A 23,439-nucleotide genomic window follows, 5' to 3' on the forward strand; every position below is an offset into this window, starting at 1 on the left:
TGTATTTGTAGCAAAGTACTTAAACATCTACGTGTTGGATAGAGATCCACATTCATTTACATAGTTTATAAATCGAGAAAGTTAAAAAAAAATTCATATGAACTCGCCCGGATAGATTTTTCTTCTCTCCAAAATTGAGAGATAAATACTATGTAAATTTAAGTTTTAAGCTTTTGACAACAACAAACTCCTATTTCCAAACCCATTCTCCTCTTACTACACATTTGTAAGGGATAACTAAAACGCACTTTCACACATATTATAGCCATTAAAAGACCACTAGGCAAGGAAATATTAACCCTTTACAATAGATCATTCAACATTCTCCAAGTCTATGCTCGTACCAGATATCCTGACTGTTGCTGCCAGTCTACAACAGCATTCAAGCTACGTACACCAGGCCGATGACCTTGGATAGGAGAAAATGATGTTACAAGCTTCTGTTTACCCTTCAAAGTGTAGTCTTTCCATATACGGATATTTCCATCACCTACGTTAAAAAGCTCAACGGGAGTTACTTTATGTATACTAACACAGCAGAAACAGGGCCCCTAGAAAGAAGTCGCTAATTTGGATTCTAAAAATGGATCTTACTTGATGCAACAAGAAGCAAGCTATCATCTAGCTCATTTAACAGGAAAAGCTTAGAAACACCCTTGTCAGGAAAAATTGTGCTTATCAAATTTGTTGAGAAGAGTAGCTTCCTCATAGTTCCATATCCTGATAGACAATGCCGAATTCGATCGATAGAAAATAGAAGGCCCATATATGACATGAAATACATCATTCAGTGAACTCATGCATGTGTTTTCAACCATTACAAAATTAGAGAAACTTCATCCATTAGCCAAACGCCACTTCCAAGCAATTGGGATGAAGTAATGAGCAACTAAAGCTTGAAGATCATTAACTGAAGGACAGTCACCTTAACTAAAAGAATGAAAATTTAAACCAAAATAAGGAAAACGAAAAAATAAAGAAACTTAAAAAATGGGGCTTCAGGCCTGGCCTGGCCCATTGACAGCCCTACTAAACAACTCTTTGTTTAAGTAAAATTCTATGTACTGAAACCTCTCTCCCTCTCCACGGCAGCCGTTACAGGAACTTCTTCAGTCATGTTTCTTTGATCTTCCTCTCAGCAAATCAAGGTGATGAGAAGCTCTTGCAATAAATTATTATTTAGTCTTCATCTGTTATAATTACATCTCTTTTAGTTTATATTATATTGGTACTGATCTTTTTTTTTATATTATGTTTTGAGTACTAAGCAAATTGTGATCTAAAACAAGATGAAAATTAATCTCAGGTGATAGTAGTTTACCTGCACTCACAAAATAGTGATGATCATAGATTCATAGCCTTGCTTGATAGCTGAAACTTACTTTTATTTTGTATACTTAAAAGCAAAGGTATGACATGCATGATGAAGCATAGAGACATTTCATTGTGCTAAAATTTGTTTAGACATGTTTAAATTAATGAAGTTCTATCACATAGGATGGAAGAAGAATCACTTTTTATTTATTACTTGTCTATTATTAAGTTCTAAAATACACAAGACATCATGATGAATCTTAAATTAGCATGGGTCAGCACAAATACACTCCTCATACTGAGCACAACGTTACAATCAAGACAAACTCTCTTTTAGAAGTTCCAAATGTTCAATCTGGAATTCTAAAAGGTATAGAAAATAAATATAGCCACGCAACTCATGTATTAAGAAGTTTTGGTAAGTATCTACACATAGATACATACCTTTCTTTTGTTTTTACCAATCATTCAGTGTGTTGTTTCATTCTTAAGCAATAACAATAATAATAATGGAATACACAAATGAATTTGAAGAAAAAGAAAAATAAAAACCAAAAAATAAAATAGATGAGTGACAAGGATATATCCAGGTTTAGTACCACTCATCCACATCGTATAGAAGTAAAACAAGTATCTTTAAAGCAAGAGAAAATAAAAGGTATAATTTATCTTATTTCGTCAAAAAGAAATAATTATTCATAGAGTCAATAAAGTAATTCCTTAGGTAGTTTAAAAATTCATAAACTTCGGTCATCTTAAAGAAGAATTTTGCACAATCATATAATGTTTACGGTCAATTTTGGTATAAGCTCACATTTGTCGAACTATAAGGTTATACCAAAACCAAGAAAAGCGAAAGATGCAACAAGAGGATGCTGAGTAAAACATTCAAGAGTGTTCATGGTACCGTATCAAGAGAATCAGCTCCAAGTGCAGAAAATTTTGAATCACCAGAGAGTGTGGATTCAGCTGGAAATGCCAACTGCTTCCTTACTATCTCACAAACCTTTTCAACTGTCTCTGGTTTGGCCTGCCGAGACATTCAACCTCAATATCATTGTTACATCATTAGTAAATACAGATATTTCACATATAGTTAATATGTGCAACGACAAAGGAGAAAAAGGAATAATAGAAAATGCAAAAACAGACTCATAGTTTCAGAAACTTACTGCACAAGAAACCTGAAATCGTGGCACTGATCGCATCCTAAGTGAAGGAAACTTTGCCCTTTGAGTGGAAAGAGAAACCGCTTTTAGACTAGAAATCCTTATTGGTGCCTGCTTGACATGTTCAAACACAAGAATGTATCATTGCTTGATACTGATGAAAGATAGCAAACCAAAACATAATACTAAGAGAAGGAGCACAAGATGTTGCACCATGTAATACTTCAAATCACTAACTAAAACAAATACAAACAATTGACTTTTAGTGAATAGAGTGGGAGAGATAAAAGGCGTGTCAGACTGATGAAGGAGTAGTTCACTGTCTGAAACACGTACAAAGAAGTATGCAAAGCTGTTATGTACAGCTGATAAAACAAAATAGTATGTATGCAAAATTGTAAAGCTATCTATTACAATGTCATCCCACAAAGCTGAAAAGAAATTCAAAGCGAAATGGCGGTAACAAACTTTAGGATATGATCAATAGTTTCCATGATTTACCCAAGTGCATGGTCTGAATCCAAGTCTCAGTCCAAGCACTATCAGCCCAATTAGATATATACTATGTTACATGGACATGTCATATTTTAAAAATAATCCGTGTCAGATATATATACACGTGTCTGTGTTGCGACATGGACACATCTTGTATGTGATATACCTCAGTTTTTTATATTTCGTTGTGTCAGACACATCGTGTCCATGTCGGATACGGACATACATACGTGTCCGTGTCAATGTAACTTAGGATACATACAACTCAGATGATTAATGAGGTTCAGCTTAAAAAGAAAACTATGTAACTCGCTTTCTCTAATTGAAATATAAATTTCAAGCTATCAATTCACATCCTAAAATAGATAAAATCTTATAATTTTATTACCCTTGCCAAAATTAATCATCATAATATTATCAAAATCTTTAAATTAATTAAATTTTATCTTAAATTCAAAACCAATCTTAGTAAAAGTGTAAAACCACCTTGAGGTCTATTAATGTCATAAATCTATTTTTGGTCACCATCATCTATAAATACCTCCGTCCATTGGCAATATGGACAAACACACATCAGTAAGCACTCTAAGTTGTCCCAAGGGAAATACAAATAGTGGAGCAGTGAATATTGCATTGAATCAACACGGAGCATTGCCAACCCCACAAAGATCATGAACCACACACACACACAAAGCATGAGCAGATTGGAGACTATAAATCATGGATTAGCTCTATGCCAAAGCTAACTAAGGACATTCTTATTAGCAATAACTGTAGTTTTTCAGGTCATGTTGTGATTATCTATTTCAAATATACGACCAATCATTAACAAAGAGAAGAAAGAAGAAAAGTATACGAGTGATACAATATTGTCTCTTTTCTACCAAACTCTGTATGCATTATACCGCGAGCGTGAACGTATTCACACTTTCAAGAAGAGAAGTATATAGTGAATGTGATGCCGGGACTTTAGTGGAATAGATATGATATGAATATGTGCAAGTATCAAGCACACACGTAAGTCCAACAATGGCTAAGCTTGATTTAGGTAAAATTTGTAAAATATGAGGTTGGTTTTCCTGAGAACATGCAATATTGGCCCCGTTGGAAAACTTAATAGAATGAATAGATTTGAATTGGCTATGAAGGCATTTCCTCACTAAATAGAATGAATGCAGCAGACATACGATGACAAGATTTAATTACATCAAAGGGATTTTAATTTTTTTTTTTTTTTTACTAGGAATATGTCACAACACCGATATATATTCATCAAATTATCCTCTAAAGAGTGAATCAGATAATAATATAAGTGAGAATAATAACAAAGGAAAATCAATTCAGAAAACTGAAAAACCTTTTGTAGTAGTCCTGCTTCAAACCAACTCCAACCATTAATAGACCGTAGCATCCTAGCGACATGATCAAATAGATTGGTAGCAGCAAGACGCATACAATAAACAAAGTATGTAAACATAACAAATAAATCAAGTAACTAAGCAAAAAAATAATCCCATCCATAAAGGTAAACTCACCGTCCATGTGTAGCTGCGTGGAACTACCGATGTTTCCAACAAACCAATCCAAAAAGCTGCGATAGCGATGAGTATGGATAGAATTTTTATGATTTGCTTCATGTATTCCTTTCTATAAAACAGAATCTATCATAACTTGAAGTTAGTCTCATATTCTAAAGCCGGTGCCCATCCAAACAATAGATTATATATTACACATCCCTAAACTAAACAATAGATTATATATTACACATCCCTAAACTAAACAATAGATTATATATTACACATCCCTAAACTGCATATCATATGATAAGTGCAATTGCTTTCAGAAGAGATAAAAACATATAATTATCTCATTGCAGCACAATTGTGCTTGTACTCAAAATCTAACTATGTTTTTTTTTAGGTCTAACCAAATCTAACTATGCTCAACATGAAATTTTATGCAACGTCAATTCTATATAAAATTAAAATTACCTCTCTCTTGATTTTACGGAGATGGAGAAGATGAATTAACAGGAAACGAAATGTTGACAATTTTTTTGGAAATTAATCTTTCAAAATTAACTGGTATTTGAAATGTTCACGATATTTCTGCCGCTCTTTGACGCAACTTTTGACCTTTTGTTTCGAGTTTCGACCTCGTACAACATATATATATATACATTTTAAAGCATCAGCTAACTTATTAGATTCCCAATACACATGTCTAAGACTAAAGTCTTCAAACTGGCTTTAGATGCAATTCTTATATTGGATTTGGAAGGAGGGCAACTCAAGAATATTTGATAGGAAAGTCTTGTACTGCTTTGCAAGTGGCTGACTTGGTATTTAATGATGCAAAGACTAAGTTGCATTCTACTAAGTACAAGATGGAACCAAGACCCGAGAGAGATGAAATTATACAGGCCTTCTCTTAAATGGATTATCCGTTAATGGACATGGTGTCTTGGACAACTTATTTAGTGTCTTGAACAGCTTATATAGTGTCTTAAACAATTTTTTCATTTACGCTTATTACATGATATATGCAAGTGTGGAACAACGACGTTGAAGCCACAAGGCAGAACACTATTATATGTGTTTGGGAGGGGGCACAAGGAGGAGTACGTCTTTAATCTGAATACAGATTGGTACAGTTGAAGGCATGTTGGGTGGATTGACAGCTGCAATTCGAGATGACAGAGGATAAGTTACTGTGGCAGGCCGTGGCAGATCAGATTACATTTATATTGATCTAATAATAGAGTTACAATGGCTACAATGTGGACTCAGAAAATGTCATTACTTAATGAAGAATCAAGGACACAGACCACATGCTGGACAAGATGAAGCATTTGGTGAACCAGTTTGAAGACTTTAGTCTTAGACATGTGTATTGGGAATCTAATAAGTTAGCTGATGCTCTTAATGTGAGTGAGGCTAGTAGAAAAGTTGTTGATCCATACATATATATGTTGTACGAGGTCGAAACTCGAAACAAAAGGTCAAAAGTTTTGTCAAAGAGCGGCAGAAATATTGTGAACATTTCAAATACCAGTTAATTTTGAAAGATTAACTTCCAAAAAAATTGTCAACATTTCGTTCCTGTTAATTCATCTTCTCCATCTCTGTAAAATCAAAAGAGGTAATTTTAATTTTATATAGAATTGACATTGCATAAAATTACATGTTGAGCATAGTTAGATTTGGTTAGACCAAAAAAAAAACATAGTTAGATTTTGAGTACAAACACAATTGTGTTGCAATGAGATAATTATATGCTTTTATCGCTTCTGATGGCAATGACACTTATCAGATGAGATGCAGTTTAGGGATATGTAATATATAATCTATTGTTTGGATGGGCACCGACTTTAGAATATGAGACTAACTTAAGTTATGATAGATTCTGTTTTATAGAAAGGAATACATGAAGCAAATCATAAAAATTCTATCCATACTCATCGCTATCGCAGCTTTTTGGATTGGTTTGTTGGAAACATCGGTAGTTCCACGCAGCTATACATGGATGGTGAGTTTACCTTTATGGATGGGATTATTTTTTTGCTTAGTTACTTGATTTATTTATTATGTTTACTTTGTTTATTGTAGCGCCTTGCAGTTACCAATCTACTTGATTGTGTCGCTAGGATGCAATGGTTGGTTTGATGAGATTTCCAATATGTACTATTGCAGCAGGACTACTACAAAAGGTTTTTTAGTTTTCTGAATTGATTTTCCTTTGTTATTATTCTCTAATTCACTCTCTGGAGGATAATTTGATGAATATATATCGGTGTTGTGACATATTTTTAGTAAAAAAAAAAAAAAAAAATCCCTTTGATGCAATTAAATCTTGTCATCGTATGTCTGCTGCATTCATTCTATTTTGTGAGGAATGCCTTCATAGCCAATTCAAATCTATTCATTCTATTAAGTTTTCCAACGGGGCCAATATTGCATGTTCTCGGGAAAACCAACCTCATATTTTACAAATTCTTACCTAAATCAAGCTTAGCCATTGTTGGACTTACGTGTGTGCTTGATACTTGCACATATTCATATCCTATCTATTCTACTAAAGTCCCGGCAGCACATTCACTCTATACTCTCTTACTGAGTGTGAATATCGTTATGCTAGTAGAAAAGTTGTTGATCTATATGTTGTACGAGGTCAAAACTCGAAACAAAAGGTCAAAAGTTTTGTCAAAAAGCGGCAGAAATATTGTGAACATTTCAAATACCAGTTAATTTTGAAAGATTCCAAAAAAATTGTCAACATTTCGTTCTTGTTAATAATTCATCTTCTCCTTCTCCGTAAAATCAAAAGAGGTAATTTTAAAATCAAGAGAGATGTAATTTTAATTTTATATAGAATTGACGTTGAATAAAATTTCATGTTGAACATAGTTAGATTTGGTTAGACTTAAAAAAAAAAATAGTTAGATTTTAAGTAGAAGCACAATTGTGCTGCAATGAGATAATTATATGTTTTTATCTCTTTTGAAAGCAATTGCACTTATCATATGATATGCAGTTTAGGGATGTGTAATATATAATCTATTGTTTGGATGGGCACCGGCTTTAGAATATGAGACTAACTTCAAGTTATGATAGATTCTGTTTTATAGAAAGGAATACATGAAGCAAATCATAAAAATTCTATCCATATTCATCGCTATCGCAGCTTTTTGGATTAGTTTATTGGAAACATCGGTAGTTCCACGCAGCTATACATGGATGGTGAGTTTACCTTTATGAATGGGATTATTTTTTTGCTTACTTACTTGATTTATTTGTTATGTTTACTTTGTTTATTGTATGCGCCTTGCAGCTACCAATCTACTTGATCATGTCGCTAGGATGCTATGGTCTATTAATGGTTGGAGTTGGTTTGATGAGATTTCCAACATGTCCTATTGAAGCAGGACTACTACAAAAGGTTTTTCAGTTTTCTGAATTGATTTTCCTTTGTTATTATTCTCACTTATATTATTATCTGATTCACTCTCTAGAGGATAATTTGATGAATATATATCGGTGTTGTGACATATTCCTAGTAAAAAAAAAAAAAAAAAAATCCCTTTGATGCAATTAAATCTTGTCATCGTATGTCTGTTGCATTCATTCTATTTAGTGAGGAATGCCTTCATAGCCAATTCAAATCTATTCATTCTTTTAAGTTTTCCAACGGGGCCAATATTGCATGTTCTCAAGAAAACCAACCTCATATTTTACAAATTCTCCTAAATCAAGCTTATTAGCCATTGTTGGACTTACGTGTGTGCTTGATACTTGCACATATTCATATCCAATCTATTCCACTAAAGTTCCGGCAGCACATTCATTCTATACTTCTCTTATTGAGTGTGAATACCGTTATGTTCTGTGTATAATGCATACAGAGTTTGGTAGAAAAGAGACAATATTGTATCACTCGTATACTTTTCTTCTTTCTTCTCTTTGTTAATGGTTGGTCGTATATTTGAAATAGATAATCACAGCATGACCTGAAAAACTACAGTTATTGCTAATAAGAATGTCCTTAGTTAGCTTTGGCATAGAGCTAATCCATGATTTATAGTCTCCAATCTGCTCATGCTTTGTGTGTGTGTGGTTCATGTTTTTTGTGGGGTCGGCAATGCTCCGTGTTGATTCAACGCAATATTCACTGCTCCACTATTTGGTTTACATATCCCTCAAGGAAACTTTATTGTGCAGGATGTTGCAGAAGCTAGGGATTTCTTGAAGCAAAGAGGAGTTGATGTTGGCAGTGATTAAATTTTTTTCATGTGTATTTTTAGAGTAAAATGCGATTTATTCTTATAGAGGAGTTGATCTTTGCTGTGATAATTCTCATTGTATTTAATAGAAAAAGCACAGCTACTTCCTAGCAGAAGAGAAATCCATTTGAAAGTGAATTCTTAGAAAATGAACTGTTTGTGAGTTTCTTGTAAACTGATTACCCCTAGCTGTGTTTTTTCATTAGATCTTCCAAATATTTTCTTTCTTGAAAAGAGTTTTGCTTTCCAGTAAACCAGAGCTTCTTGATTTGTATGTTTTTAGAACTGATGCAAATGATAAATTTATGTAGATGTGGATGAGTTGGGGACCTGATTTGTGATGAATGTATTCATGGTCACATACTCGCATACAATAAAGTGTGGAATGTTGATTTGTTTAAAACGAAAATAAAATACAATCCAATGAAAAAATGTCCGATAGATCATGAATTTCTGATAATGATGTGGTCTTGCACTCTTACCATCCCTGGCTTTCTGTCTCAAAGACCATGATTCCCACTGAAAGCCCTATTAACCGAGTAGAATCTAACAAAACTGAATTACCAATTTGCATTATGCAACTCACAAAGCATATGCGTCTCAGACCAATTACAAGAGGGAATTTTCTCTGATATAGCCTTACTGTTCTGTTTTCGTTTTCAAGTGATGAACTATCACTTCACCAAAAAAAGTGATGAACTAATCCACCAGATTAGTTACCATAAATGTAGCTTCATCTACACTCTTTGCTATGAATCGTCTGAACTAAGCTCCCACAACAAACCCATATTTATTCCGTCTGCCACAGCAGCACCACCCTTTCCTTCAATCCTATCAAAAGTAGCAAGGTATTTGATGAGTACTATCAGGTAATAGTATATGACTGACTACATCTGTACGTTGTTAAGATGACAGAAACTGAAACATCCCACCATGAGTATTAGACATTGAAACCAACATCAAGCGAACACGAACCAAAACCTACAAGTTTTTCCCTAACGTTGAAGAGTATCCAAGCTGAGCTTCTGCCGGCAAAGTATTTACATTGAACCTCCTTAATTCCTAAACAGCTTTATATTGTCGTCTTTGTTGGAAATTCAGCATGGAGAAATTTAAGTTTTTCTACCATCATTTCCCTCTCAAATAATGATTTTAGGCACAAATAGAATTGATTCTGGTGAAGAATCCAGGCAATGGGATGGAAGGAGGAAAGGAAGGAAGAGCATAACTAATTGATTTGGTTGGAGATATTCTGTCAGCTTAAATGCTACGGGAGTGGAACTTTCTGCATCATCCTTTTACAAAATATTTGCTGTATATGCAAATAGTATTCTAATTTCAAATACAGTGCACTTCGTTTCCTTCAAATAGATGATTCTCGAGGGAACAACCTTAACAAAATGGAAGTACACTAATTAATATATATATGACATAAAAGGATTCGGAAGAATTGTAACGATTATACAAACTGGGGAGATCTGAGTTTGGCCTATCAGTCATATCTAGAACAAAAGACTTGCATCAGTCTGGCAAAGCCATAATTTTTTCTTTGACCCGGCATATTCAATAAAATTTTGAGCAGGGTCAGATACAAAGTCAAACCTTGCACCGTAATCACTGGACAACTGATCTTCAGATGCAGCAAGGTAGCCGCTGCAACTCAAGAACAACAATTGAAGCAGCACTGGCGACTCCAGGTATGCTAGAGTTTTTGAGATCAGAAACAACAGCTTCTATTCTAGTAATATCAGGTATTGAAATGGACAATATCATTGCCTTAGACAGATACTGCCAACAAGCATAACCAAGAGCGTGCAGCATGCATTGCAACAGCAAGCCAGAGAGAACTTGGCAAGATAATTCAAGAACTCCACTAACCTTGGGAAGGTTTGTTAACAGTCCAGTAGTGGCTTCCCTCGGGGCCACCTCAAGCAATAGAATTACACACTCCGAGGCTAAATCAGCAGTTTGTACTTCGTGGGAGCCACTCAACTCCAGAAAGACACCAATATTACTACCAAAGTCGGATATATCTTTTATGCATTGCTGTGGATCAACTGCAACATTCATAGAGGGATTGTCAGATAAGAGAGCCGGTTCTTTTGAATTGACAAACCCTTTTCTGGCCATTCCCCGTACAAGAAAAGCCTTGCAGAGATCAAGAGTTGGCTCAAGAAAATCTTCCATATCCTTTGCCTTCACAAATTCCAATAGGTTACCAATTTTTCGAACTACTCTTAATTGAGATAGTATTTTGGTCTCCATCTCGGGAGCAGATGCCAGAGCCAGGCAGAGCTTAACATTAGCACTGGAGAGATCGCCAAGCAAAAACTCAAAGCATTGTGATACAGTTTTAGAATCCAGAATGTCCAAAATTCTGATGTAATTGAACTCGATGAGCATCACTAGGAGCTTCTGTGCATACATGGGAATCAGATCTTCGTCTTCGATAAAAATAGGATAGAGGGGGAGAAAATGAGTATTAGACACTGATTTTAAATCCTTCAACCATTGCTCCACTGATGTTTCATTCAAGAAGATAACCATTACATCGAATAATATTTTCAGGCACAAGAATCTTACATCTCCATCTTTGTTGCCCTTGTACAGCACAAACAAACTAGGGAGAACCTGACCGATGAAACTTGAAAGTACTAGGACCTTCCAGAATGACAGATGGCTCCTCCGTAATGGACTCAAGAATCCTCAGAAGAGTGATTTGGAAGTCATCCCTACCCTGCAATTTAACAAGTTGAAATATGTATAGTTAACTGTGTTAAGATCTAAACAAGCTTATAAGAACCTTGCAAGAGTTAAGAACAGAGACTAAGTTTACAAAACTTGATGATTAAAATGTTTTTCGAAAGACCTACTTAGTACCAACCTACTTAGAACATTGGAAGGTTCAAAACAACACCACGATCCAAGAACGACACTATGATGTGCATCATCATTCTCAATCCTCTCCTCTGTATTACATACAAAAGAAATCATTAAGTTTCTAGAAAATCTAATGCAACCATTAGCTAAAATGAATTTAAAATAAACCACAATGGTATAGCGCTTCATGTATTGAGAAAAAGCATAACAAACCAAACTACTACTTTTAGGCATAATGTAAACAAACTAACGCTGCATTTCAACTTCCAGAACTTGGAGTCCCACTTAATTCTGTTGAAACTTATTAGGTTTACAATGATAAGTTCCAACTCTAGAAAAGTAGAAAAATATCAAACAATTGTTGAAACTTGTCTGATACAACTCCTAGCTTGTTCTTCAGATTTTAGGCAGAAAATTAAAGACAACTACCAAAAGTTGCAAACTTCAAATTCCAGTACACTCTAAATTGAATAAACAACCGAACAACAAAAATAGACCAAAGTACCAAAACTATAGGCAGCAACTTGTAACAAACAAAAAGTATCCAACAAATAGATCACCAAAGTACATAATTTGTTACCATCCTTGCATCGCATTGAAAGAAGAACATGTCCATTACATACCCTAGCACAGGTCCCTAGTGGCTTACCAAAAGCAACTCTCATCGAAGTATGTTCTTGAAGTATGGGAAATATATAAAAATGCAGCAAAGAATGTTCAACTAAAGGTTAAACTAACTTAAATGAGTAAAATGACATACGAATGTATTTCTATTTAGCTAGACAACATTCTTCAATAAGATGCCCAAGAACTTGAGTTGAGACCCACTATCTCACCATACTCTCTTATGCGATTTGATATTAGCATACATATTTGAAGAAAACCCCCCTTCTAAGAACTTGATAGAACCCTTAAATGCGGATCTCTTGCCCCTTTGCCCCTCCCCTCCCCCCCCCCCCCTGCGTATCTTGAAGTGTGTGGCATGTACGCCAAAGCAGCATGAATATGTGGATGAAGAGTTCCATCAAATTACTGCCCTAATCTAAGTACATGTACCTCAAGGGGAAAGCAACTCAATACTCAAGGTGGAGATGGTAGCTATTCATAGCGGGCTGGAAATATGTTTAAAGGTGGGATATCCAAGGGTTTAGGCAGTGTTAGATTCACTTAGGGCAGTCCATATCATCGTGAGAAAGGTTATACCATGGCTGTGTTGGAACATTGTCTATCCTAGTAAAAGAGCCAACTGGAAAGAGTTACTTATACCATGTCTATCGGGAGTACAATAAGGCCATTTGACTATTTTCCATGTCAAAAGGATCATCGGGTATACACATCATATAATATATTGTGGGAGATAGTCGTTCACAGTTTTGTCTTGTTTTGTATATACTTTCTTGTATATATTCTTGACCTATCAAACTTTGATTATATCTATGAGGTTTGAAGTAGGATTTCAAATCAATAAATATAAAGAAAAGATACAGAAGACCTAAAATTAGCAGGCCACAGATCACTGATGTTAATGGGTACACAGACTTGAAAATTAAAAGTGCTTACTAAAATAAAATCAGGTAGAGTGACTTGTACTTACCTAGACTTCCTTCCACAAATCATCCTTTTTAAATTAATTCTGGAACACCTGCCCAGTCCTTGTACAAATAGGTGGGCAGTGTATCCTAGCCACCTTCCCGACTATTAAATACTTGCTGGATACTGTCTAGTAGCTTGTCCATCATCAGTGAACTCCACTTGGAATCTTGGACCTTCTATCATCACTTAATAACACAAAGGAGCTGAGCAACAACCTTTACCAAATCATCATCTAGTTCTAAAGTTAAAAAACATCATAACTATACATCGTAGGCCTATTTATTTATTTTTCATTAAAAAAAAATCATTTCTTTACATATAAAGTCATCTTAGTAATGCTGCTGCTGGAACACATTGCAGCAGAAAAGACACTTCTACATCTCATCTATATAAAAATGTAAATGCCAATTTATTTCAATAGCCTTACGAAATGCCAATAACTGCATTGTCTTCATTCTGATCTTCCACGTCTGACCTTGCCCAAGCGCTTTCAACAATGGTTAGAAAGCAAAATTTTGACCCGACCACACACCACTAGCGGTCTAGGACGTCCTCAATGAGCCACTAGCATATACATCTAACAGATTTTTTAATCATTTGCGAATCCTAAAAACCTGTTTATGAGCTTTGCAACTGGCTTGGCATCTGCAGGAGGGTAAGGGAGGAGGTCCTCCAAATTCCTGCTGGCAATGATATTGTAGAGCATTTGAGGACGAGCACAGAATAGATGCTTCCTCGCTGCTAGTTCTTCAGCTAACTCACTTTGGTGGTTATCCATAAGATCCTCATTCACCACCACTATCAGAGGTTTTCTCAACCGCAATGTCTCGAATATGCTTCCCGAACCTAGACCACAGTTATGAGACAAACATACGTAAATTTTCATATATTGAGATGCCTAACGTATTCATGTAATCAAACAGCTTTAAAAACTTCATAAACTTCCGAAACCTTCCCCTTGAGAAAATTTCAATCACGAAAGTCTAGAGCTGATCTCCACTTTTCATATTTCACAGTTTCTGTAGATGGAACTACCATTGGAATTCAACTTGATTCTTGATGAAGTTAACCGAGCAGAATACTAGTTACTTTAGACTTCAATTGGACAGTTCTTGAGTGGCTGAAAAGGACCGGCATACCCTTTAATATTTTAAACTCGAACACAATAGTGTCAAAACTTGCATATCCTTCGATCCTCTCTTTAAGCCCAAAAAATCAACAGCTCAACAGTTTAGGTCAGATAATTATAATCCGTTCTTCTCACCAACTAACGTGCATCTTTATCTTATGCATATCTTCCACTACAAATATTTCATTAAATAACTGAAACCAACAAAATTGACTTAAAAGTTTTTGTAAATTTGAAGATTGTGTAGAAACTAAGTGCTATTAAGAAACACAAAGCTATATAAAATTCCTATACGAACCCATCAATTTGCACTCTTATAAGAGATTGATTATTAAAACAAGTCCATTATACAGGAGTACCATGAAACCAAGTCCTAATAGAAGATATAATAGTAAGTAGTATAAAAACAAAACAAAAAAAAAAAAAAGGCACTCTACCATGCCCACAATAGCAAATACTACAGAAGCAAAAAGGCAAGTTTACTTAATTGAATGCAATAAAAACAAAAATGATAAAAAGAATTTACCTGCATGACTAATTACAAGAGATGCTGATTTCAAATTGTCAGCAATACTTGATGAAAAGGTAAAATAATCCACAGCAAGACATCCATCTTCTCCTGCGGACTGGATGAGAAGGAAACGTTAAATTAAGTTTTGAGACAGGTAAGCCAAAACAGAGGAGGCAGAATTGTTCTTGTCAGCATGTTACAGAAGCGAGAAAGTTTAAAAATAGTTTTATTCAATCTTTAGTTGTTCACAAACACCATGCTATATGCAACAATTTTGATGATAAAGACTTATGCTCTAAAGAGTGCAAAACAAAATGAGACCATATTGCCCAGTAGGCACGACAGAGCAAAGCCCACAGGAAATACTAACTCTTCAACCACATTTTTGTCAGGTAGAATATGGAGTAACTAACCCATCCAAATTTAATGTGGGAAGCAATAATCTTTTGATATTGAACACTCTGAGAAAAACACAAGATTGAACCAGGCCTCAAGAGCAACTGTGTCCGAAGACATTACAGGGCAAATTGCTATCATTGTAATTGACAGCCAAAATGTATCTTGTCATTCTATTTCTTCCACAATTTGACTCAAACTACTAGGTTAATTCATGTTATTTGCTTCTCTCCCATGAAATAATGATTACCAGTTCATGGCTTGGAAACCAATTCCATCCCTGGGTTATCCAAGTTACAACGATACATTGACAATAGAAACTAGTTTAGCCAACATATCTCGGGTAATGCTTGCTTGATTCAGAACTTCCAATGGAGGCATTTATTTGCAAGGGGAGGGGGGGGTGGCTGACCTTTAATCATGAAGGTTCTGCTATTCGAAAGAGTAAAAAAGCAAGTTGACTGATAAAGTAAAACACAAAGAAGCGAGACACAAATAAGCTAATCCTCTGAAATTCCCTTTAGTCATTCAAAGATTACATTCCTATATATAATCTGTTTCTCTTGAACTCATGGTTGGGTGTACTGAAGGCACCAGGACCTTCAGTAGTCCTTCTTTGGGACTGCACTACAAAGTGTCTTCTTTCGGGTAAAACCTCGAAAATATAGATCAAGTTGCCTACCCCAAGTTAACATAAACGTCAAACTAGTATTGAGGCTAGTACACTAATAACTTTTACATGATTAGCATGTCACTATTACAGATATTATGAAAGTTCAACCGTTCTCATTCTGTATGTTAATTGAAAAGGAAAATCTACCAAGTCTTATATCCTATATAATAATTATTTACCGGCTAATTAACTACACATTGGAAGAAGAATATATACCTTCGTGGGGATAAAGGATCCACGACCCATTTGAATGAGAAGATGAGTATACCCTTTGTTGAATAACTCCTCTTTAACTTGTTTAGTGTCAACAACTTTAACAAGTGCATCAAATGAAGTGGTTCCAACAGTCACAAATACAATTTTCATTGCTCTGAAATTTCAAGCACACTGCCCATAAATGATGCACATAGTATCAAAAACTTATTTAGTAACTAGCATATATTCTTCTACAAGTTTTCCTTGAGTAAGAACCAATTCAAGAAAAAAGAATAATAAAATTATAATACAAATAATGGAGAGATCGAGAATCTTACCCAGAGAGTTGGGCTGGATTTAGCAGTTTTTAAGTGTAACAACTAAAACGCAAAGTTTATGTGTTTTGAAATATCGGAATGGAAAATATATAACATTTTGTGTTTTTGCCTGAATCTGCAAAAAAGCCCCGATAATCACAGTTCCAGTTTCGAGTTTTCCTGTGATGGGCTTTCCACAAAAGGAGCAACTCACGTTTTTCGGGATATATTGCTATAGTTTTTCGTGTTAGATATCATAGAATTATCGTGATTACTAGTACTTGTAAACTTCATCACCTTCCTCACACGGTCATACTAAAATGTCACCTGGCTAATGTACCTCGAGGCTGAACAAATGAGGGATAAGTTTGTTTGGTCATACTAAAACTTGTATTCAGGGCGTGCTTTTATCAATACAAAATCATTAAGCAACTAGACATGAAATTCAGGCTACTGTTTTTGTATTGTGTGTGCAGAGCCTAAAAGTATCATGTATGGTTTCTTACACACGGAAATATACTAAAATATATGTTTGTGCAGGTTTAATCTATGACACTCATTGTCGGATGTAATGTAATAGGTTACTTTAAAAGCTAGTCAGATTCTGTCTTTTCATTAATAGACTATAATCATCCTCAAGGATATTTGGTAACTATCAATTAACTTGATATGATTCACAAAACCATTTCTGAACTTTTGATCAATTGAAGAACATTAATAATGTAAATATCAATCAAAGAAGTCACTAATTTCTACAGTTTCAGTTTTACAAGATTTTATCACAAACAAACACATCAATTGAAAAGATGCAATTAATCATACAGATTTGAGTACATGTAATTGGATGATTGAGCTAGAGGGAGAGACATGAACAAACATTTCAATTAAAATCCACTAGAATTGAAGAAATCCAAGTGAAAGCTGAGAGAGAAATAGTGCCTGATCGAAAAACAAGTAGAGATTTAATTTGAGTCGTGTTATTGACGGACTCATTTTGTGGTCTGTAATTATGAGTGTTGGGAAAGATGATGTCACCATCATTATCATTATCGTCATCATCAGCAACAGTACATGTAGACATTTATTGATTGGTCTTGATTGGACTATGAACATCGATATCTGTGATTCTATCAATACCCATCACTGGTAATAATAATAATAATCAATATCTTATATTTCCAATACAACATGTAGAAGAACTTGTTTTAATATCTTATATTTCCAATGCTCCTGCTTCTTATAGTCCCCCAAATTCGTTCCTACATTTGTTCCCTCATACAGATTATTTGAAGATTTAAAACAACGACAGGCACCTCTACATTGTCAGGAATGTCAGGGCAGAGTATGGTGAGCAGGAAGTGAAATTAATCAATGTACTGCTGACTCGATTTTATTTGTGAATCATGTATATTTTCCTTCGTCTCATTGTTGTCATAGTTTTTTTTGGATGCAACACATTCAAGTGCCCCTACAAGTCTGATCATTCTTCCTATGTTTTATTTTCTCCTCTTTTGTGACTGAATTATCTCCTAGAAATTGGGCTCTAGACACTTTTTTAGTGTCTTTTTTGTCTAGAGAAAGACCAATGTTATCTTTTGATTCTACTCCAATTTTAACAACATGTCACTTTTGGGTGTATTAACTGTGAAGTGGTTTTAAAACTTTATTTTTCCTTTTTATTCTTTCATTTCAGAATCGCCAATTTCTTCCACAAATAAATAATAATTTAAAATCTAATGTTGTGAGATGTGTAGATGCGCTTTGATATGTTCAATCGAGGCCACTCATCGGGCAAAGGTCTTTCCATGTATTGCTCCAAGAGTTCTTGATAAGAATCAAATAATACAATTGTCTTATAAAAACCCATTTGTCCTTTCACAATTTCACAATTTGAATTAAGATCAAACAAAGTTTTAAACATGGATATTCAAAATTATCGAGACGATGCATTTTAAATTGTTAAAATTTTCAGATTGAAATTAGTTCAGAATCAACATACATTTTTCCATTTTGAAGTTGATGTTTTCCACATTGTTTTGGATTCTCTGTAAATTCATCTCACTTTTAATTGGAAATTTGTAGATTTTGGATGAATTTTAGTTATTTTGATTAACCCACTACTTTTGGTAGCGATTTGGTTTTAGTAGTTTTTTGTTGGTAGTTGGCTTTTTTGGTTGGGATTAATAAAAAGAGGTCAAAATTGTAAAGTCCCAAATTTCAAATTTGAGACAGATGTCAAATTCGGGGTTTTAAAAACAAAAAAAAAGTTTGTTATTTCCTCTTAACATAAGAAATTTGAGTCTGTGTACCTATACCCAATTTTCTGGAATTATCTCCCTTGCCTAAATATATATATACTTTGCACTAGGGCAGGGACCGGGCTATATCAATAGTTTCATAATATCCGAACTCAATTATATTCAAAATTTAATATCCGAACCCGACTTCAATCCGACTAACCCGATCCGCTAACACTAAAAATTCAAAAAAAAAACTTAAAAAATATATCCGAATCCAAATTCTCGACAAATCCGAATCAATAAACAAATATAAAAATCAATCCGAACCCCCGAACTATTTAGGTAGGTCGGATTCGGGTCAAACCTGACCCAATTCTCTGCCCTACTTTGGACAAACTGTGAGAATTGAAGTCTTATAGTTCCTGTCTTTATTCCACGTCATGAGTAGGTTCTGTTGCGTTCATACGTTCTTCTAGTTATGACAGCGACTTACGCTAACGGGAACTGTACCATTTCATTTGAAGTTTTTTTCTATGAGGTCCTATGGCAACTACCATTTACAAGTGTTATTGCTCTGATCGACCAGTGGGGAGTGAACACCAAACTCCAACAAATCAGCAAGGTTTATCTTACCAGAAATGGAACATTTATCGTTCCAGATTCAAATTATTCAAACATCACAAGCATGACCATCCACTGCAGTGGACTTCAAACACCAATGTGACGTTCAATACTTGGAACAAAACTTGGTTAACTAGGCAATAACGAACTCATACGCATCCAAATTAGTTATAAAGTAAAAGACAGCTTCCTTGTGTTGTCGTTTGGGACTATTGGATGCCCAGTTCAAATCACTCTCAACTCTAATATGTCAACAAACAGAAATAGGAATTTACAATTACAGTAACAACCTGATTATAGGGTAGTAGGGTACCCTTGATTATATAGAAAAACAAATATCAGGAACCATTGCTAAAATGATAACCTTTCGATTACACAAACTAATAGTATATTACAGTAACTAGTTGAATGAATTAAACAATCAATTCTCCGCACCCACAGCTACCTGTGCCCACCAAAAAAAAAAAAAAAAAAAGGGTTATTTAGGTTTTGGTCCTCCTAAATAATAGGTATTTGGGGTTTGGTCCGCACTAATCGGTTTATTAGCTTTTGGTCCTCCTAAATCCTCTTGACCGGTGAGTCAACCAAAGTCCACCAAGTTGACCGTCTGTATTTTCATAATACCCATCACACCCTTGGGTGTGCGAGGCACGTGGGTCAAGAGTCAAATGTTGGTCAAGTTGATCTTATTCCGGACTCAACTTCACCACAATCTGATGGCAACTGATGAGACACGTGTATCATCAGAATCTCGAAGATATGTTAAGAAGAAAAGCGGGAAACTAACTAAAATCTCTCTCTCTCTCTTCTCTCTCTCTCTCTCTCATAGTCACTCTCAAATGTAAAGGAGCTTGATTGGCTTGCTTGGTTAGGTATGATACCTTTAATCAGTGAATGCATGCTTTTATGAACTTTTTTGAACGTTATTTTGCATGCTTGCATATTTTGATTCTTTATTAATATTAGAAGGTTTTAAACTAAACAGTAAAAAATTAGGTATGTTTGATTGTTTATTGGTATTGCATGTTATTGAATAAAAAATAGGGTTTTTGGATGTTGACCATGTACTTAGATAATCTACATAGTAATTGTTTATTTTAAATTAGGGATTTTGTGTTTGACATTTCGATTTCATAATTGTTTATACGATTTGGTACATTATTTGATGGTAATGTTTACATGATTTATTGTGTTTGACATTTCGATTTGATTTCATGTTATTTTATGAATTGATGTGGTTTGGCAAAAGGAAGTTTGTTGTTCATTTGGGTGGTTTATGGAAGGATGTTACACCTGGTTTGATATGTTTGGTGACTTACTCATGTTTGGATTGAGGAGAATATTAACTCTAGAAGGTGATGAGTTGAATTGGATAGATTTTATCAAGGAAGTTCAAATGTTTGTGCCTAGGAAGAAGGTGTCATCCGGTCTAGTGTATCTTAAAGGGGCATTTGTGTGTACTTTGGGATGACCAACAACTTATGTTGATGTGGGAGAACATTATGGTAAAAAGTGATTATAGATTCCATTTGTTTGTTTCTTATGACCACCAGATAGTGCAGGGGACCACTGATAATTGGGAGAAAGACTCTAGGATCATGGGTATAGTGCTCACACATGACTCCAATCCAATGCCCACTCCTCAGTCCAATCCAATGCCCACACCACAGTCCAATCCAATACCCACACCTCAGTTTAATCCAATGCACTCATCTCAGTCCAATCCAATGCTCACACCACAGTCCAATCCAATGCACACATTTCAGTTCAATCCAATGCCCTCACCTGACTCCAATCTAATGCACTCACCTGACTCAAGTCCAGTTAACATTTTTGACTTGACTAAGCCAATTAATGAGTCAACTCTAGATGATTATGTAGACTTAACCAAAGAGATTCCTAAAAAGCCAAAGAGAAAGAGAAAGCCTTATAAGAAGAAACGGTGTAATGTGAAAGACTTTGAAAGTCAAAGTGAAGATGAATATATTGTGGAGCCAACCATGGATCCACATTTGGAATCAACTGGTGAAGCATATGTTATTGATATTGATGATGAAACAATTCATGTTGAAGAAGAGATTGAGTTTCAAAGTCAAAGTGAAGATACACATGATATAGGAGCAAATGATGTTGATGTTGATAAAGTAATTGATGTTTATAGAGAAATAACATTTGAACATGATATAGTGGATAATGACTAATTGCAATATATTTCATAATGATGTCATGGATGATGCCATCGATGAAAGCGGGATAGATGTTTTGATATGAGTAATGGTGTTGGGCATGAATATGACTCAAGGGAAACATGTTATGTGAGTGAGAAAGAATCGATGAAGAAGATGAAAGGACTGGGATTATGATGAGGAAGAAGCTAGTGATCAGGGAAAAGGATATAAAGGTTATTGACAGGGACTACCCCCAAACTTCTCAAAAAAAAAAAAAAAAAATAGTAGTAGGAATACTAGCCGTCTAGCCCATAGGCCCATCAAGTGACAAACACACACAATTCCAGTTTGACCGTCCTGTTTGTTTTGCTGTTCCCACTTCCCAACTTCCTATTAGCGAAAAACAATAAAAAAAGAAATCACAACTCATAATAGAGGCCAACATGTAGAACAAGTTTCACTATCTGTCTATTCCAGTTTCTCACAATTTACAATTAGAGATTCTCCAAAAGTAAATTTGAACAAAAAAACGAAGGTCAACCTAAAAAAAACTGAAAGTTGGTTACTTTGTGTCGCAGACTCAATGTACAGACGGTTTTATTTGTGAAAAGAAAAATTTTGTTCTATATTATTATCTTCTTTCCAGTTCAATTCCAATTCAGTCTAATCTATTTATCATTTTATTTCATATTCGCTATTCATTAGCTAAGGACTAAGGTAAATTGTTTTTGTATTATGCCTATATTTTTTATTTCGTTATTGTTTTTCAATTTTCAAATACTAATGTGTTCTCTATTTGACTTATTGCCTTGTTAACTTATAGTTTATATTGGAGTATTAGATTGTCATTTAATTTTTTATCTTATTTAATTAGTTGAATATTATTGTAGTTATTATTGTGATATTTTTTTTGTTTTTAGTATAGAGCAAACTATTGATTATGAAATTATTATGATTTATCTTAGGTAAGAATGTCTGAACATCAAGCTCGTAAGAAAATGAAAACCATGTTTTTCTTTTCTTTAAACCCAAAGATGTCACCCGGAAAAATGATGTAACTTCTACATCATCTAGCATTTTGATATTTCAAGACTTGATAGAGATGGCCAACCTCCTTCACAAGTTCAAGTTGTTGAAATTGAGCAAGTTGAACCTTCTCCTCAAGCCCAAAGAGTTAGTGTTGAAGAAGTTGACTCCACATCTTTATTTGAACGTGATCCGGGTAAACGTACTCCAATATATAATTACCCGGTTAATCAACAAGATGATGTTCGACGAGCTTTTCTTGGAAAGGGGCGTTGGTTACTTGAACTCAGTGAGAAAGAGTATCCATCCACCATATTCGGAAAGCAAACTCGCCGGTTCAACTCCTCTTGGTTCACACTATTTCCTTGGCTAGAGTACTCACTCCATAATGGATAGAGCTTATTGTTTTCCATGTTTTATATTTGAAACAAAATCCCCCGAAGCGATTCATTGTTGAAGGTTTTAAATGTTGGAAGAAGATTAATAATGGAAAGAAGTGTTCCTTTTGCAACATGAAGGAGGTCCATCAATCCGAACCTCATGGATTTAGGTAGGATGATAGCTTGTGAAAATTTCATGAATCCTTTCTCGACATATAGATAATATGTTAAATACATTATCTAAAGAAGAGGTTGTTAAGAACCGTTTTGCTAGTCAAAGCTATTCTTACGCTGTATTCAATTTTTCTTGCACTACATGAGGATTTCATTTTTAGAGGCCATGATCGACCAGTCCAAAAAGTCAAAAAATGGTGGAAATTTCAAGGGAGTGTTGGGATTTTTATCGATGTTGAATGACAAGGTTGCAGAATTATTAAAAGATGCAGTGAAATGCCACATATACCTCACATTCAATTCAAAAGACACTTTTGCATATCTATGCCGATAAAGTGAGAGAGAATTTGTGAGGAAATTGGTGATGCCCAAAATTTTG

General features: G+C 34.7%; 3 protein-coding genes across 18 annotated transcripts; 1 reads left to right on the plus strand and 2 right to left on the minus strand.

The window, feature by feature from the left end:
* Window positions 1–809: 809 nt before the first annotated feature.
* On the plus strand, window positions 810–9,011 carry LOC147490073 (dolichol-phosphate mannose synthase subunit 3-like). 2 transcript variants are annotated; one of them, XM_086569891.1, is made up of 5 exons: window positions 810–1,148; window positions 6,587–6,687; window positions 7,592–7,717; window positions 7,809–7,916; window positions 8,696–9,011. In XM_086569891.1, exons 2-5 carry the CDS (start codon window positions 6,631–6,633, stop codon window positions 8,753–8,755), a joined length of 351 nt encoding a protein of 116 aa, XP_086426017.1. In that variant the 5' UTR covers window positions 810–1,148; window positions 6,587–6,630; the 3' UTR covers window positions 8,756–9,011. The 2 variants fall into 2 exon arrangements, with proteins under 2 accessions (XP_086426017.1, XP_086426018.1); XM_086569892.1 differs by lacking the exon at window positions 6,587–6,687 and having other exon boundaries at window positions 962–1,148.
* LOC147490074 (dolichol-phosphate mannose synthase subunit 3-like) lies at window positions 1,203–6,371 on the minus strand. Its single transcript, XM_086569893.1, has 2 exons — window positions 4,518–6,371; window positions 1,203–4,422 (listed from the first exon to the last, which is right to left on the minus strand). Exons 1-2 carry the CDS (start codon window positions 4,613–4,615, stop codon window positions 4,314–4,316), a joined length of 207 nt encoding a protein of 68 aa, XP_086426019.1. The 5' UTR covers window positions 4,616–6,371; the 3' UTR covers window positions 1,203–4,313.
* Window positions 9,012–10,155: 1,144 nt separating the features above from the next.
* On the minus strand, window positions 10,156–17,499 carry LOC147490075 (serine/threonine-protein kinase RUNKEL-like). Of its 15 annotated transcripts, none has more exons than XM_086569879.1 (4): window positions 16,156–16,173; window positions 14,886–14,985; window positions 11,646–11,726; window positions 10,156–11,494 (listed from the first exon to the last, which is right to left on the minus strand). In XM_086569879.1, exon 4 carries the CDS (start codon window positions 11,302–11,304, stop codon window positions 10,390–10,392), a length of 915 nt encoding a protein of 304 aa, XP_086426005.1. In that variant the 5' UTR covers window positions 11,305–11,494; window positions 11,646–11,726; window positions 14,886–14,985; window positions 16,156–16,173; the 3' UTR covers window positions 10,156–10,389. The 15 variants fall into 15 exon arrangements, with proteins under 15 accessions (XP_086426005.1, XP_086426003.1, XP_086426006.1 ...); XM_086569877.1 differs by having other exon boundaries at window positions 11,642–11,726; XM_086569880.1 differs by having other exon boundaries at window positions 11,631–11,726.
* Between the last annotated feature and the right edge of the window lie 5,940 nt (window positions 17,500–23,439).

This window comes from Coptis chinensis, chromosome 7 (genome assembly GCF_015680905.1).
Source record: "Coptis chinensis isolate HL-2020 chromosome 7, ASM1568090v1, whole genome shotgun sequence".
Lineage (NCBI taxonomy): Eukaryota > Viridiplantae > Streptophyta > Magnoliopsida > Ranunculales > Ranunculaceae > Coptis > Coptis chinensis.